Below are 18,520 nucleotides of genomic sequence, written 5' to 3'. Positions count from 1 at the left end.
TGAAAGATATCTTCAAAATGACTATCTGTTTTTGCTGACCATGAAATAAGACAATATCTAAGCAATAACAATAATTAAGAATGATGCACAAAAATTAAGACTGTTTTTTTATGACCCACAACTGGCTGCATTCAAATTCTCCATCTGGGAGGGCAGCTTGTGACATTGTCAACACAAGAACACGGGCAATGCCAATGGTATTTTTCTGCCAGCCAGCTGGTTCCCTTCTCTCAGAGACTGAGTGCATATGTTCCGATGATCACACACTAGCGCAGTTTTGCAAGTAAGGAGTTACACCAAACTCCCAAACGCAGGTCTTCTGGCTAGCAGCTAAACAAACTCCTGTCACACCTCTAGTCAGCTTTTCTTTTCAGACATTCCCCCCTCCCCATACATGCCATATCGCCTAATTTATTCTCCTGAGCAGTTGCTCAAAAGAAAAAAAGGGGAAAAAAATTTTCACAGTTTCTAAAACTGGGACAGACCCAGAAAGACGTTTCTGTACTCATTATTCAGGGAAAACAGAAAACCCACACAGGGGAATATTATGGCTAGTTTTCAAAATAACCTTTATAGTTTCTGTGACTTTATGTGTTTTTTGAAGGGGCCTCCAACTGGCTTCTATTTTTAAAGTGCATGTTCATTATGTCAACAAATGTTACACTAAATATATCATTCCTTAAATTTCATAGTCATATCTACAGAAGAGATGCATGTATCTAACATACGTAATTTCTTTGTAAAATTATGCAAGAGGTTTAACGCATTGGCAAATGACTGCCTGCGAACCAACACTTAAGAACAGCGTATTACACCACCTTGCAACCTGCCTTTCAAGCTTAACAATAGAAATAATAGAATAATAAATAATAAAAATAATGATAGAATAACAATAAAAATAATAGTAATAAAATGGCAAAAAATGCACCTCAGAACACAAATCAATGCTGGGATACTCATAGTCACAATATGGCTACAAATGTAGTCTCAGTGGACAGGCAACACATGTAACATTTTCTCCTCCTTCTCAGTGCAGCATGAGCCATTTGAAAAGGCTATCTTGAACCTCTGTACAGAATCACTCCACACAGCCATTGACAATTACATTTCTTCTTGTTACTGGGAATTCTTTAGTTTACATAAGATTCCTTACGTCACAAGGTCCACATTTACTACTTTCTCATGGATTCTGCTAGCTAAATTAAGCCTTGCAACATCCAAACTTCTACTACATTGGAGACTTGTACCCAGTGGCATAAGGAAGCCTTAAATTAACAGCAGCAACATATATGCCTTTCCAGGTCTTTGATAAATGACACAATCAATATCCCAACAACTGATCAGTAACCAGCCTAATTAGAGTATTCGGCTTATAAAACATAGCTGTCATGGAAAACCTCCATTAGTGTCCTGACCAATAAAAACAATAATGCATTTCTAAACGTATTCTCCTTCTACGAAGCTGAGATGCAGTACTCGGGAAGCTGTTTTGGGGAAAGGAAAGAACAGGCAACAACCCATTTCTGCTATGGTCTCTAGACTCAAATGGAATTACAATTGAACCTAAAGACTACCCTATAAAAATTAATTCCTGTCTAAAATGAATTTGATTCAATCAAGACCTCATTATGCATTCTTCATAAGGCATGAGTCAAGATTATTTACCTCTTTCATACATCTGGATAATACACAAAACTATACACTTAACTATAAAAAGCAGTCTCATACTTGTATTAGATCAATGGGATGTTTGATTGGAAGGTTTTTAAAAAAAATGTTGGCTTTTGTTAAATGAAGAAAACTTGCAGGAGTGAGCTTTATTTGAAGGTGAGCTAGCTATCTTATGTCACAAGAGTGCACAATAAAGAAAACATATACTTTATAATTCGTCCTTACAACATAATGTTATGTCACATAGAAAAGGAAAGAAAAAATGTGTTTTCCTCTAACATATTCCAGAATTGCTAATGAATATTTTTCATATTTTCCTGGCATGATTGACATTGGTGAGGCTTTTGCAAAGTGTCCTCCCAAAAAACTTAGAGCATAATGTTTGGAAAAGTAATATACTTCCAAATCTATTTCTTGATCAATCAATGACAGTAGTAAATCAAACAGAAAATTATCAGGAAAATTCTCTTCCCCCCTCTGATATTTTATGCAAATACAGCCACAAACATGATTGTTCTTAACATTTTAAAATGTTCCAGCAACATTTATTTAGTAAGAAGCTTGAAATCATCTCTTGGAATTCTACAATGGGATTTATTACAAACTTTTATATCACAAATCCACTTGTATGTATTTTTATTTTAAGGAACTGTACAGATGTTCAAAAACTATTAAAATATTCACTCAAGGGTTAAAATTAAAACTGGGGTGAGTAATAAATGCAGCCAGTATACATACATATTATCTATGTAAAGATGAAGAAAGAGTGTGTATATGTGCATGCATGCATGAAAGAGAGAGCAAGAGAGTTCATAAAACCAATCCTTTTCAAAATAAGAGGTGATTGGCAAACATCAATTTATACAAGGTCTAGAAAACAACCATTAAAATTTCTTCTCTTACTTTGTTACCTTACTTAAGCAAGTTTTATGTTAATCAACTCGGAAACCCATTCTGATGGAGTGGCCTTCATCTGATCAGGGACAGGAGAGCACCAGAAGAACACACACACAAAAAAAGAGTGGAGTGAATTCAAATACTAATGAAAATGAAACAAGAACGAAGTAAAATCCAAATCCCACTAAGACATTAAGGTCTCTGATCATGACAACAAATGAAATCAGAAGAATTCAAGTCGTCTGTATCCTAGCTATTGCCTTGAGGAGGTAGCAGATAGTTAAAACTACATCAACACATTAATCCTGAATCAACCCTTTCTGGGACGACATTTGCTTTTGTTCTAATACTTGTCAAATTAAAATAAGAGGCAACTTTTAGCCTGACCTCAACAGGAACAGCAAGACCAGGAGATATCAACCAGAAACACCGTGTGAATCCTGACTCCAGGAAGTAAAGAATTCACTCTGCCAGGAGGAGGTCTCTGTGACCAAGACTGTAGCCATCATCTCTTGTATGCAAAAACACTGGGACTGGAAAGACATTTATCTAATAAATGCATTTACTGCTTCACCTCTGTCTGCACCTCTAGTCTCCGGAGAACTACCAGCTGGATCCTCCCACGAATGTTCCCCTCCATGGACATGGAGCGCCTCAGTGTTTCCATAGCCTCATGATTTGACTTGCCCAGAAGTGATTCCCCATTTACTGCAACAAGTTGATCATTTACTCGCAAACGACCATCCTACAAGCAAAAAACATAAACAAAATATTTTTTTAATAAAGAATTACTAGGCAGAGATGCTACATACAGGAAAGCAAGACACAGACAATCAGACACTGCTTTCTAAAATTTAAGAAATAAAAGACTGCATAGTACCAGGTTTTAAAAAGAAAAATCTTTGTGTGCATTAATGGACCATATTTTTCCTCCATTTACTACATTTTGGGAAGAATTCATAGGGCAATTACAAACATAGAAGCGTGTGCAAACGCTGCTGTTTTTCTTGCATGTACAATTTAATTTTTATCAGTTCTAAAAAGAAAACAGGAAAAGGAGCTTTTGGTTAGTTAAAAGGACCCACACTATAGCTGTTAGTATCTGCAGCGTGAAGGAGTACTGCAACATATTTTCCATGCATTAGTAGCTGGTATTAGGGTCTGGTAAGAACCAGCTCCAAAAATTTTGTCTTATAGACTCACTAGTGTCTTTCGTCACAATGACCCTGCCACCATATGGGGTAGTGTTGTTAGTTCAGAATGGTCATTAAGACTTAAGCATCCTTATTTTAGTTAATGCTGTCCATGTATTTTAACATCCAAACCTGCTACCAAAAACAAAATTAGGGTTGAGCCACATCAAGTAGCCTATGCTTTGAAAAAAGTAATTCAGTTTCATTGCCAAGGTTAACTGACATTTGTGGGTGTAATGTAATTGTGGACACTGCTATTTTGTGATTTAGGAGCCCTATTGCTGTTGTCATTATTATCTCTGATCTATTTCTTTTCATAAAAGCACGTGCCATGGACTTTTCTCTCTTTAACAAGAAAATAAGGTCTATTTAACTAAGAGACAAGAGTTTCTTTTAAAGCTTGTCAAGTTCACAATTACCAGGTTGGCATCAGACCTCAAAGAAGGAAGAGAAAGAGTAAGAAACTGAAGACATCCAATATAGAAGGGCAGTGAAGAAAGAATATCAGGGAAAGACTTGCATAAAAATACATTGCTTGGTTAAAATGAATCTGATTCATTCATAGGCTCATTACATACTCTTCATAAGGCACTCGTCCGAACTGTTTACATATTTCATGCATCTAAGTAATCCAAAATATATATACCTTTCAATTTTTATTTTTTCTATCACTAAGATGTTCAATTAACTATTCAGCTATTGCTGCCAAGTCTAAGTCATTTGTGCTCAAGTGAGTTACAGTAGCTGTGACAAACCCAGCTGTCTTAAATGTTATTTTTGTTGGAACTGGGTATCATCATTACCACAGCAGAGTATGAATAGCCATGGAGCTGAAGAACAGCGGCATATACCAGAATCCAAAACAAACTCTGAGGGACAAGAAGATGCAAAGACAGAATTGGGAGATGAGTCACTCAGTGAAGGAAAATAAAGAGAAACAAAACTTTTCTGGGGAGGGTAGGGGAATGGAGGACAGGAAACAGCAATGCCATTTGGAAAAGATACTGAAACCTCTCCCACCTCTCTGCTGAATATTTCATGCCAACATAAATTTACATACAGCCAAAGTCAACAGGTTAATCCCACTCTTACTCTACATACAAAATGATGCCATCACACACGCTAAAGTTTAGGGAGAGAAGAGTTAATGTTGCTGAACAGGGAGTTTTATTATTTGCACATGTTGTAATTCCTTGGTGTTCTATCAAAATTTGCTGAAATGAATGGAGCCATTCACAGCAACAAGAGTTTGAGGGGAAAAAAGATACTTTTTTTTGTGCGTTTCTGTAAGACTTTGAAACTTTTACAGGTTGTCATGTCCTCCTGCTATGGTCCCACAGGTTCTTGGATTACTTTTTTTCCTTTCTGTGGATAAACACCCATGTATAAATATCCATTAAAGCTTCTTACTAAAGTATATACAAATACACTGTCAAAGGAATCTTGTTATGACTACATCTGTTGACTATGCAACTGTCCTGAACACAACACATATTTTTAAATGAATCACTGCAGCCTCAGAAATCTCTGAATTGGCCTGATTTTCAATTTGCCTTCTAATACTTTTGGATGAGACTTTGTATTTATTTCTTTATATTTTAATAATGTCAGTTCTTAAAGAACTTCTTTTGATGCATCACCCCTTCTTCCCAATCTGTTACATGCTCCACCTAAACACAAAATTCAACTTGAATTCAACACTTCAACTATGATAGGAGAAAAAAGGTGTGTGTGCTTCATAAACGCTGATCAACTATACTTGCTAAGTCACCTGTACAAGGTAGGCTGGAAGACTGCTGAACACTGTTTTCACATGTGCTTAGGTAGAAGTTATTTCACAGAAAAACCTTTTGCTATTTTAAAGACTGAAAAAAAATCCCAATACCTAAACAGTTTCAAAACACAGATTTTCACATCACTGGTGGTATGGCCTGGTTTAGAAGCCTGAACTGCAAGACAATCTGCTTGGCTCAAAAGAAGCTAAACATTGTTTTAACACGTTTTTTCTTTCATCTCTGAAAGGTGGGTTTCTTTGTGGCTTCCGAGTAGAAAAACAACATTTGGCATTTCAGCAAAACAGTTTTCAAATGCCATCTCTGAAACTCCAAGTGAGCTATTCTAATAAAGGGTGAAGTTACTGTTCCCTTGCTTATTCAAAAAATGTTGGGGTTTTTTATGGAGGCTCACAGCAAGGGGTAGAACCTACCACCACATGGCTAACATATTCAGACAGTCAGTCACAAGACTCTCATGCTTTTTACAGCAGAGCAGGAAGATATAACGCCATGTTCTTCATTATGTTTTTAATCAAAGCACACCTAGTTATTTCCCTTATCACATCAATGACATTTCTCTCAGAAGGAATTCCTTGATGGCATTTATTGGAATCATCCAATTTCCTCATCCACTGCACACAACAAGCAATGTTTACTGCAACAGCACTCAGATGCCCCAGGGAGGTTCAAGCTACACCATGTTTGATTTGAACAAATGCACACATAGAAAATATTCCATTATTTCAAATAATGGCTCTGCTGACTTTCAGCTGCAGTAGACAGCAAGTACCTGATCATCAGGAATGCATCGCAAGTGAAAAGCCGAGATGTCTCAAGATGAACAAGGCTGAAATCCCTAAAGTTATGGGGAAAGATGATGCATTTGAACTCAGTCAAAATGTTAGTTTTCCTCACATAAACGGCTCTGCATAATTACAAATATCAAATATTCTAGTAACATCATTATCTTCGGGATGATAAAAAATAGACAATTCAAAAATTACAATAGGAGGTTAAGAAGGGACTTAATGGGTTCAATCAGCAAAAGTAACTGTTTTTATTCCTGCAGGACACAGTGTTAGAATACCAACTAAGAACATTAAGGCATTTTTACTTCGCTTGGTTTTGTTACAAGAGCAGTAAATTGGCACTGGGTCTTACTGCAGCATGTATGACACAAAATGCATTGGTATTTTCTAAAATCTTTAGCTAGGACCAAAAAAATCATGAAGTATAGAATTCAAGACTTCAATTTTCCCTTATGTTTTTTTACAACTCCCTTACTGTGCTTTGCAATGCCACTAATGCATCAGAGCTAGATTAATGTGTTAATGTTTCAAAAAACACTAAAAAATGTTGGCCTCTCTTCAGACCAATAACTGATTGGTAACCAACCAAAACCGTCTGCGTCTCATACATAACTTTTCATTCTAAAAAACACACCGGTGAAAGAAATTTAACGTATCAAAACCTTTATACAGCATTAGAAGGACTGAGCATTTACTTCAGCAGTGAAACAAATGTGTTGAAGTTCAATGTATTACATGTCATCTTTTGAAGACAAGTGGTGACTGTATAGACAAGGGGATAAAGCTCCCCCTTATATTAACATGGTATCACAAAATCAGAACAAATTTTAAACTCTAAATGCAGAAGTGAGAAATAGTGAGAGAATTCTCATGTCAGTGAGCATTATGGTTTCCTCCTGTGATAGTTTCCCAAGAAAACTTTGTACACGGAAAAGCAAATGCACATGTCTAAATCCATAATACTCCATTTCAGAGAGTTATAATGAATAGCATGGGAAAATGCTCTGGACAACTACCAGCTGGAAAGAAAGGCTTTTTATTTAAAAACTTGCTACAAGAAGACATTTAAAATAAGGACAATAAGGACATCTTTAAATATTTATGCACAAATATGTGCACACTTTTTAACTTGATACAAGAAATTTTATTAATTGTCAATACCCACTGATTATGTTTTGTTCCATATAAAGGTCATTAGACAGGAGAAAGACAGCTGTTCTCCATGCATATGCAACAGTAAACTGCGATTCTTAAGACAATGCCAAAATGACTGCATTCTGTGAGTACTTGTATAAAACACATAGGAAAGATTCTCTGAACAGTTCTGGTGGAAGCTAGAGCCTCAGCTACCATCTCATTTGCTCTGGAGCCTACACTCAGATCTATTACTACACAGTTCTAAATGGTGAAAGGGTTTTAACAAGGTAGAATAGAGGATAGGTCACAGGACCACAGAAAAAATAATCTTCCAGTCATGGTGACTAATTCTGCCAGCTGCCTGTTTACTTAGGCGTGAGCACAGAAGTCCTGCTTTACTAGTCTGCAGACCCCTCAAGCCAAAATATTAGCTACTCTGGAGTGAGTAACTATGGGAGAACAGAGAGTGGTAAACATACACAGCTAAAAAAGGTTTTCTTATGTGTCTATGATGTGAAAAGTCAGATAGCCAGCCCACTAATGCTGCTGGAATATGGCTCCACAACCTTTGCTATTCAAAACAATGAGTTTATTCATAGCCATATACACTGTCACTGCAACTGACTCAGGGAATAGAGAGCTGGGAAAGCAAGGATAGCAGCCTCATTTTCACCGTAAAATGAGTCATACTCTGTAGCAGACATGCACATAAATTGAGTTTATCCAGCCCTAATTTGGTCAATCATGCCTTAACTCGTTTCTGATATGCACCAAGTAGATGAGCTTACTCACTTGTCATTTAGCCCTGAGTTAACTACAGGACAGTGTTCTGAACTGCATGTACCAGGCTCAGTTATACTTGAGATCTGAGCTTTGAAGTCACTGTGGGACTAGGACAGGCAATTAATGGAAGCACAGAAGTATTAAACATTCACATCAAACCTAAATCCTTGATTATTGCTATTTACCAGCTGCTGTAAATAGATGATCATGAAAGTTTTAATGCTGCGAATTGTCTTGCTCAGCAGGCTGATGTCAGTAGAGGAATTTACATACACTGAATTAAAAAGTATTTTTACAGAAAAGAGAACTGAGAGGAACCGCTGAGCTAACACAAGGGGAAAAAAATTACACTACGGATCCACAACAGTTAAACATACTAGCCCTGAAAGATTAAGACTTTTGTTTCTAATTTCAAGAAAGTTACCTTTTTAAAGTTTTTATATGGGGAAAAAAATAGAGTCAACAGGTTTCCTAAAAATTAGAAAATAATTCAAATAATTTTTAATCATAAAAATGTACAACAGTCCTTGTATAGTCCTTAGAGGGAACAGAACAATTTGTAATACTGTCATTTACCAATTCAATCCACCTCAGGAACAATTGGTAACTTCTGCACAATTGATGCCAGGCTCAGCCCAGTCACATTTTTACTACAATGGTAAAAAATATTTTGGAAAAAAGAAAGAAAACAATGAGCTAGCTTTTTATTTACAGCATAAATTAAACACATAATCCTTAACCTCACAGAACTGACAATTTCTAATTTTTGTAAAGAAGTTTGTCTTTTGATTTGATTTTTTTTTTAAATGGGTCTGCCTGTATCACTTTGCGAGGACCAAAAGCAGTGCAGATAGACAATAAATGTAGACATTCAACTTCTCTACCATTGAGCCTAGCAGCACGCGAACTTTCCTATGCACTTCTGTGGGCTGTGGGGAAGCTGGGAGGCAGCCTCTCATAACCACACCCCCCTAGCCTTCTCCTGCTTCCCCATTTTCTGCAGCATCCAAATGCCCCCCCCCCCCCTAAAGTTTCCACCAATTCACTTTCCTTGGGGCAAACCCTACCACACACCACACCAGAATCTTGGGACAAAACATTAGCAGATTTGCAGTTCACCTAAAGGAATGAGTGACACCCAAAGGTATTTGTTCCTAGAATGCTTATCAAGTGAGATTCAGTACTCAACACAGAAATGTCAGAATTCTAATGCAGTCATTGCTTGATATGTTTCTTCCATACCTTAAAAGCAGCACCTCCGTGAATAATGGATTTGATGAAAATCCCAAGATCAGCTCCAGTCTCCCGAGATTTGTTGCCTTTTAAGCTGACACCAAGTCCAGCAGAGCCAGAATCATTCAGAGGAATCTCAAAGGTCAGCTGCTCTGTGGTTTCTGGAGAAAGAATACTGCAGTTCGGCTCTCCTTTCTGTTGGAGAAAACAAGGATGAAAATACGGGTGAAAAGGGGGCAGAGACAATGCATAAACTAGTTGCATCCATAGGTTCATATGGCAAGAAACAGTCCTCTCTTCCAGAAAGTAGCTTGAAGAAGCAGCCTTATAACCAACAATGCATTTAAGCTGACATTTTGTCACATGATCTGGCTTAAAATGTTATTTTTAATGATACCCAGGAATATGTCTAAATAGAAGGTAAAATAACTTAGTTCCACATGATACAAAGCTGAAGTTGCAGCAGAATATAAAAAAGACATTTCTTTTAAACACAGCTGCGTTAGAAACGTAAGCCACAAAAGTCTCAACATCTTTACATGCAGCTCACAAACTGTAATGATAGTTGTACTGTTAAATCCCATTCCCCTCTGAAAATTGAGTTTCATCCTTAAAAAATTATCCTTCCCTTAAACCTGTCTACAGAGGGAAGTTGGTGTAACAAAAGCAAGAGTGAGAATTGAAAACACAGTAACTTACTCTGCACTAACTCCCTTTGTACATACTTTTATTCCATAGAGGCTTGGGGTTTTTTTCCTTCTGGTATAGGTTGATCCCAAAATTTTTCCTAGATTAGACTGGTGTTTACAAGACTGCCAAGTCAAGTATCCAGAGCTAGGGAAGATCAGAAAGAACTTTCTTTTACTGTATACTGTATCTGCAGTTTTGTAGGGCTGTATGTTGGGGGGTGGTGCTGTGGTGGTGTGTGTGTGTGTGGTGGTGATGGTTTTGTTTTTAAAGCAGGTTAGAATCATGAAATTACACAAAATCAAATTCTAGCCCGAAATATTCATACCAGCACTCTACGGAAATAAAAAGACCTACTATGGAGTAAAGTGTTCGTGGAAGGTATTAGTGGAAAAGACCTTATGCATCACATCTGATTTTATTCCACTCTTCCTTCTGCATATAACTCTAAAACAATTAATTAGTCTACGTTTCTTGTCATTTGGACATTTTCTATTCTTTTTAACAGTAGTGTTAAAAAATTAATAGGAAAAAAACCTATGAAAATGAAACACACAGACAAGCACAAGTTGAAAAAGATGACTGGGAGCTGCTTTCAAGGGTGTCAGAGTCTTAGGTTAAATTATCAAGTAGAGGCCATACACAAGGAGGAGTGTAAGTAGCTGGGCCAATCCACCTTTCAGCTAATGAAGGACTGTTTCCAGGGCCTAAGCTGCAGAACATACAGTATCAATGCCATTGTCAGCAAAGGTGCCAGCAGTACAGATGTTTTCTCAGCAGCTAGAGTAGTCCCATATATTCATCTATTATGCTGTCTGATCAACAAGAACAACAATCACAGAACTATGAGCAGAAATTAATATCCTGAAGCAACAAAAAATTAGAAGCAGTAACCACTAAATAAACTTTCAATTATTTCAGATGCCCTTTCATTGATGAGAAGCAGCTACTGGCTAGAGAGGAATCACGTGAGCCAGAGAACTAGGACTATAAACCTCCATCCCAATATGCACCATTCTCAAATTCTTCCTGGAATATAACTGCATGATATTAAGTCAACACAATTTGCCTAACTGCCAAATATAAAAATGACATAGCACCAACACTGAAAATTGTCTTGATGCCAGTACTCATCTCCAGTACCTGTGTTACTCATTTGGGCTTTTGTCTTTGTTAACTGCAAGTAGACAATTCTTGGTTACAAATCTGTCACTTTTATTTTTTAGCTGTGGATATAGAGACATCCTGAATGCAATCCCCCAAAACCTATAAATTCATACTTACTACCGTGAACAATACAGAATGATAATTTGTACACACTCCTGCTCTGACTTCCTTCAAAAGAGTCAGTGTAAGGAAAAAACCCACTATTACTAGTCTTCTAACATAAGCTTTTTGCATTTAACTTTCTCAAGGTTTTAGAGGAAAGATTTTCTGCCCAATCTTTTGTTTTTCAAAATGCACATATTCTCGTCAGCTGATTCAGAACTCTTAGATCAGAATTCTACTCAAATAGCACATCCTGTCCAGACTTCAACAGAGATTTTTTCTCAAGGTCCCAAACATGTGATATCTCCTGCAGCACTTCAGGACGGTCTATTTTGTATTACTGTCATGATCCCCTAGGCAAGCAGTTCCTGAGTGCTGCTGCTATTCTTCCACTTTAATCCATGACACCTGCACCAGACTCTTGCCTGTTCTGTATGTCAAAACTGTGGTTTTGCCTTTCCCAATACCATAAGGAAAGCAGCAAGAGGGGTTGTTATCACAGGACATTAAAGCTCTCAGTGCCCATACCTACCTTCACCAGAGCAGACACAAATTGTTTCATAATGTTACCTCAATATGAACTTGGACTTCATAGAAAACTGAATTTGGTCACATTCAGACCAATTTTTAACGGGGATGGCTGAAGGTAAGCCCTGGCACAAAGGCTATTCTTCTGCAAAAAAAACTTTCAAGGAAAAGGCGACACAGTATTTTTGTTGAGAAAAAATTAACTCATTTCTGTGTTACCTTCTTTCTCAGCAGCATCTTACCTCTTTCACTTTAAGCTCCAAGTTCTATATTACTTTCAGACTAAGGACTTCATGCCTTTGTTAACACAAACGTGTAAAAAACCAGAGACAACAGGATCTAGATATGTCCCTCAAGCCAATATATGAAAAGAAACTAGGCAGATGAGTCTGCTTGAATTCGAGTCAAGTGCTCTAATCAATACCATTCTCATTTGTACTATTGGTCTTGCCGCTGACCCACCCGTGACACTGATGACAAGGCCGCAGTGGCCCCGCTGTGGCCCAAGGCCTTGGCAGCGCTGGGAGCCATGGTGGCTGTAGGAGGCAGGACGCAGTCCCCTTCTCCGCAGCACGGGCACAGGCTCCACGGCAGCACTGTGCTCAGCTCTAGGCTTCAAGAAACAAGCTGGATGGATTCCAGAGGACAGCAATCTAACAACCTTGTTTAACCATGAAAAAAAAGCCTAAAAGGGGACATAATAATAGTCTTCATAACACTTTACAGTAGCATTTTCCCCCTTTTCTTTGCAGGCAATTTTTGACATCAGGAGTATCTCACTTAAATAGCAGGCAAGGAAATGCCGGTGAGCCTCAAAGAAAACCCTTGCCCTCAATACATGGGGAAAAAAGACTGACTAGGTGGTCACTAGAACTCTCCCACTATAAACTTACTAAGATAACGATATTACACATAGTTTTTCAGTATAACTTAGTCCAGTTTTAGATTCTGATACAAATAAACTGCTAAAAGCAGAGTAACAAAAAAAGCAACAGAGTTGTTCAATCTTCTGTAATACTTCCCAACTTCCTTTAACATAACTATGTCATGTATTAGCTCTTGTTAAAAGTAACCTACCAGATCACTGTCTGCATGCCTGGGTGTGTTATCTATCAAACATTAAGATGTAATCAGCAGGACACCAGACAAGTACAGTAAATTTTTGTCAGTGTTTCATTTCCTCTGCTTTCCTTAGTACCTAATTTGTAATCCGTAACATTTGACTACCATTTTCCTTGCTACAATTCTCTGGTAAACAGGTAATTTCATCATACAAAAACCTTAGTAAATTTAAATTAAAGAACAGCTGCTTTTACCTATTACTGAAGAATTCTCTAATATTCCTTGAAGTCCCTCACAAATGTTTCTTGTTCAACATAGCCCAATTATCCTAAAAAAAAAATCTCTCCTTTTCATTATTTATACTCAGCCTTACCCTAAGATCCAGCAAAAGTTGATTTAAAAATAATGCTGAACTTTGTTTAATAGCACTATCAAAAATTTGTAACCCACAAGGGAGGGTGAATGATATTTCAATGACTTCACAGGGATGGGTAACAGGAAAGGAGACGCACATGTACAAATCAATGATTAATTCATTATAAGACCAAGTAAACTCTGTCTTTATTCCCCTTAAAGTTTTCATTTGCTACTCATTGTATGGTATCTGATAGCAAATGCCTGGTAGTCAGTCTATAACACCAAGACTCTTTGGTACAAGATTGAAAACTTTTCTTTGTGGAAGAATGTGAGAAGCAGCAGAAAGGAGGAAAAACAGAGAAGAAACAAAAAGAGGTGAACAGAACCTAGAAGCTTATTTCATCCTATACTTGCTAAATGTTTTCTAATCATTATCCCGATGATAGTACTCTTCCCAAGGAATGCCTTTTCACTGATGACCAAAAAGAGCTCCAGCCTTAAGTTAACAGCTCATCAATTAACTGCTTCATTTGGGTAACTAATCTCATGAATGATGGTCCCTGTTCCTAGAGTATGCAGGTATTAATATTAAACGCTGCTACTGACTCACAGAGCTGGACCTCCCATTGCCTCTGTTTCCCTGACTTTGTGAAAACATTATCCAAAGACATCAATTCTTTACAATAGACGAACCACCATCAGCTGAATTATGGTCTAGTAAAAGAAGTCCTCTCCAATGCACTAAACCTTGAATTTTCTTAGAAATACTTCTTACCTCAAGATCATCCTAGAATCTGAATTCACTCAAACACAGAATGAATTAAACGGGCTTCAATACAAATATGTTTCTAGACCAGGAAAAACTTTCAGTTTAATGTTATAAATTACCCAGTCAACAATCACGTTGTGTATTTTCCATGACAAATGTATCTCACCTCAGCACTTCAGGAATTAAATGATAGTATATCACTGAAGTTTCTCCCTGCTGCAGACATAGGTAACTCACTCAACGGTACTATGATAAATGAGAAATCTTCACATAAATCAAAGTCCAGATAGCCAAGTGATGAGACCTCAAGATAGCTAGAGCTTTGAGATGGCCTGGCCTACACTCTTCCTTTAAGATGGGTACACTGAAGACAGCAAAAGGTATTTTAAACTCTTAAGTATTAATGAAACATACTTAACAGCAAAACAGGTTGACGTTACCAAAAAAAAAAAAAAAAAAAGACTTGAAAAAAAATCAACCTCCACTGCTCACTTTGTCCTTGTTGGGCAGGTCCTTCCTTCAGCTTTGCTAAATCTTAGCCTGTCAGCTTGCAATGGCTTCCCTAGCTGCAACAAGCTCTGAACAGTCCCCTCTAGATATGCACATTTCTCATCCCAGTTCCCTCTGCAGCCTGGTGATGTTTGTTCCCTACTATTTATAGGAGTCTGCCAGCCTCAGCTCCTGCTGCAAAGTTCCCTCCTGGTTGCACCTTCCAGCACTCTAGATAGTTCCTGAGCTCTCTCAACTGCTTGGGGAAGACGATCTCCTCTTTCTTTCTCCAGGTGGTTTCTCCTGGACCAGAATGCAGAAGTCTAAGAGGCAATCTTCCTGCTCGCTGTCCGGACTCAGCCATTAAACAGAATGGAGCAAACAGCCAAACAAGTACAGTCCCTCACAAGGGAAATCAGGACAGGATTGTTTTAATCTACCGAGGTACCTGCATGGGACTTCAGTAAAATCAATTCTGACATTTACTGAATCACCACAGACCAGATAGAAAAGTTCAGAAGAGTTTATATGAAGGTGAGAGAATGCCGAGTTTGCTAGATTTGAGAGCAGAAAGCCCTAATAATATGTACTAAGTAACATTCAGCAATGCAGTTCGAAAACCTTTATCTAAGAGTCTCAGGACACATTTGATTAATTGATGTTCTGCCAATTCTTTTATTTATTTTTTAGAAGCAGATCTATAGGTCTCTGATTTCTTAATTAAAAGTCTATAATAAAGGTTTCTTAACCTAAAATTTTACTGGCATATAATTAAGTTGCACCAAAAAATTCTCAGTATTTTAAAGAACAGATAGAATATACTTTTAGCCTTCTCTTATTCTCACAACACACAAAAACTGCTCAGTCATCAATACAAAGAGAATTATAACCTTTGAAAAAGGGACTGTGCATTGTATTTTTTCCCCCTTCTACTTAGTCCATGGTTATACCTACTCAATATTATGTCAATCCTCTGGCTACCATGGGACACCACTTTCAATTAGTCCTTTTACGTAATCTTACAATGCCTGTTCTCATTGACCAAGGCACTTTTGATCTGTGGATTTATGATAATCTAATGCATATCTCTCACTGGAACGGTTGCCTTATTTATCCCTATTGTTCTTTTGCCAAAAGAGAAGCTTACAAAATAAAAATTAGCTCCCACTTAAGCCAGGAAGGAAACACCATTTGTTTAACACCACAAGAGACCTTTCAGTACCTGTCTGATGCCCTTGACCAACACACTATTATGGTCTCTCAATATGCTGGCTGCCCCTTGCCTGGCTGCTCATTTCTGATAAGAGACGCCAACTCCCTGGAGTGCCATTCAGAGCTGAGAGCAAAAGGCAAGAGACCCAGGAGGGTTATTTTCAAAGGCTTATAAAGGAAATAAGACATTTACATGCTTTTGCAATTATTTTCTGCAAAAAACTGTAAAAGTGAAAGAGCAACATTTAAATTGTGGCACCGCATAACTATTATTAGCAGAAAAGCTTGAAAAGAAGGTATATCCTTATTTGCACTATTCTCTATGTTCTTTCCAAGAGCTCAGCCACAATTAAGAAATACTTTGCTGGCAGCTCAGTCATTCACTCACTATAAAATCTGCACTGTATTTTGCAATAGATATACAGTAACGCTCTTGAAAATAATACTCAAAGGTAATGCACTGCTGTAATCTTGTCACAATCTAGTAAATAACTGAAGTCATTGCTACATGTGTTCATCTTTAGCACTTCCGACAGTTTTTTTCATATTGACTTCTTTAAAACTGTCTGTATTCCGTACTGCAATAAAAACTAAATGGTCACCTTTTTGTCTTAGCAGGTCACATCCTGCTAAGACAAAAAAGCCAATAGCAAATCCATGGAGGTATATTATATTGTACTTGGATACTTTTTACATTAACACAGTACACCACAAATTTATGTCTGTCTGTCTTTTTCTTTCTTGCAGCCAATGAGTGCTATGACCAGAGCTTTCAGACCACCCTTTTAAGGTTCCTTGTATTTGCTGAAAATGAGGAAGAGTACAATCTGAAAGACAAATTATTGCTGGATCATAACACTTTGACGGACTTGACAGAGAAAGCAATAGTAGGCCCGATGCAGTAAGGTCTCTGCAGCTTCGAAAAGGCTGACCACCACTATCACACAGAAAACATGTTTGCTCTGTTGATAGCTATATTAGCACTTCACAGCATATGAGAACTCATTCTGCCATTGCAAAATTGTTGGATCTAGTTTAAATAAAAAAAAAACAACCCCTTTTTAAAGATACACGAATTAAGCAATTTATTCCCCTTTGGTAAGTTAGGGAGTCCCACCAGAAGCCGGGATAAATACAGGGATACTTTTTGCCACACTTTCTGTTCACTGTGACAGGAAAGACTCACATTCCTTCTAAACAGTGATCTCTTACTGACTTTTATAACGAGCACCATAACTAGTTAACAAACCTCAGTGCATAGTTTCCAGTACTCTAAGCTATAATGAACTAGTAATCATCTTCTGAAATACATAATGAAAGCTGAAAACCTTTGACAGGCTGCACTACACAATGTTTTCACTCTAAAAAGGTAGGTACATTTGTGTAGACACAACCTACACTTATTTCTCAACTATTCTAGATAAAGAGAATCTACAGGCACAAAACCAAACACTTTCTTTCAAAAGTTCTTGGAAAAACACAGGACTTCAAAATCTACATAGTTTATAAAGTTATTCAAGATGAAAGGTGCCATGTGTATTCACAATATCCTTCTCTTCATTACGCAGAACAATTCAAGAACCGAATCTTCTATGTTACTGAAATCCAATATATGTAAATTGACCTTTTTTTTCCCTATCAGACATCCTTTGAGCAGAGACAACATGTCAGAGAATTAGTATTTGCTGGAATCATTCTGTGACAGAAATTATTTGACCATTTCTGGTTAATTGAGCACTAGAATCACTGGTTTGACCTACAAAAACAGGGGCAAAAATGGTTAAGTCTAGGCTGAAATTTCACCTATTATTTCCTGCACATAAAAAGGCAAGAAACAATTAAAAGGAAGTAATAGAAATTAAGCTTTGAATATTAAAAACAAAAAGGAAAACACTTCAGGCAAACAAGAAGTTCTCCTTCAGGCATAGAAGTTTCAAGTCAGTGGAAGGAATTAACTAGGGGAAGACTGAAACATAAAAGTTAATCACACACTATGCAGAAAAAAATGCTTAATTGAACTTGTCTCTCATCCTGCTTCCTTCTAACCTGTATAGTACATGTGTAAAAAACAACTCAGAGCTAAAAATCAGCTGCTGCATTATATACATTGTTGTTGTTTCAGTTGTTGTAAAAATGCTAGTTTGTTCCCTTTCCTCCTCCGTTCTTCAGGGATTGGTGCATAATGCCAAGAAACCATAGAAATAGTGATTACAGTTGAAACTGGTAAGTCAAAGCTATCTTTAAAACAAAAAAATAAAGAATATGCAAAACTTACACTATGTATGTGCTCTAACCTAAAGAAAAATGCATCAAAATATTTTCAGTGCTATGTTATATTTCTAGCAATTACAGAACAGGCACATTCCTCTGCTTATATGCATCATATCCTCTATCCTGAAGGACCATGAAAAATAACAATAAAGAATTGCATAGAGTCATGTCGCAGAATGGGTTACACCAGAGCTGTTCTCATTCAAGTAGCTTTGCCTGCTCTACCAATGCAGGTATAAAGAAAGAGAAGGGGAAGTAAGTGATCTTTGTATCATTATTAAAAGAAATGGCACCTTCAGATCACATATTTTTCCTGAAGAAAAAAAAAGATGCACCAAATACACATGATCAAACACTGTATTCTCAAAACACAGTAGA

At 37.3% G+C, this 18,520-nt stretch overlaps 1 protein-coding gene across 1 annotated transcript in view; it reads right to left on the bottom strand.

Annotated features, from left to right (window-relative positions):
- The window catches only part of PARD3B (par-3 family cell polarity regulator beta), a 427,904-nt gene that overhangs the window by 203,459 nt on the left and 205,925 nt on the right, over positions 1-18,520 (bottom strand). Inside the window, exons 11-12 of the mRNA XM_059820147.1 lie at positions 9,508-9,693; positions 3,143-3,313 (exon numbers count right to left, since the gene is read on the bottom strand). Coding sequence (XP_059676130.1) covers positions 3,143-3,313; positions 9,508-9,693 — 357 coding nt within the window. The remainder of the gene's footprint in view (positions 1-3,142; positions 3,314-9,507; positions 9,694-18,520) is intronic.

This window comes from Gavia stellata, chromosome 8, assembly GCF_030936135.1.
Source record: "Gavia stellata isolate bGavSte3 chromosome 8, bGavSte3.hap2, whole genome shotgun sequence".
Lineage (NCBI taxonomy): Eukaryota > Metazoa > Chordata > Aves > Gaviiformes > Gaviidae > Gavia > Gavia stellata.
This window is presented reverse-complemented; position numbering and strand designations above follow the sequence as displayed.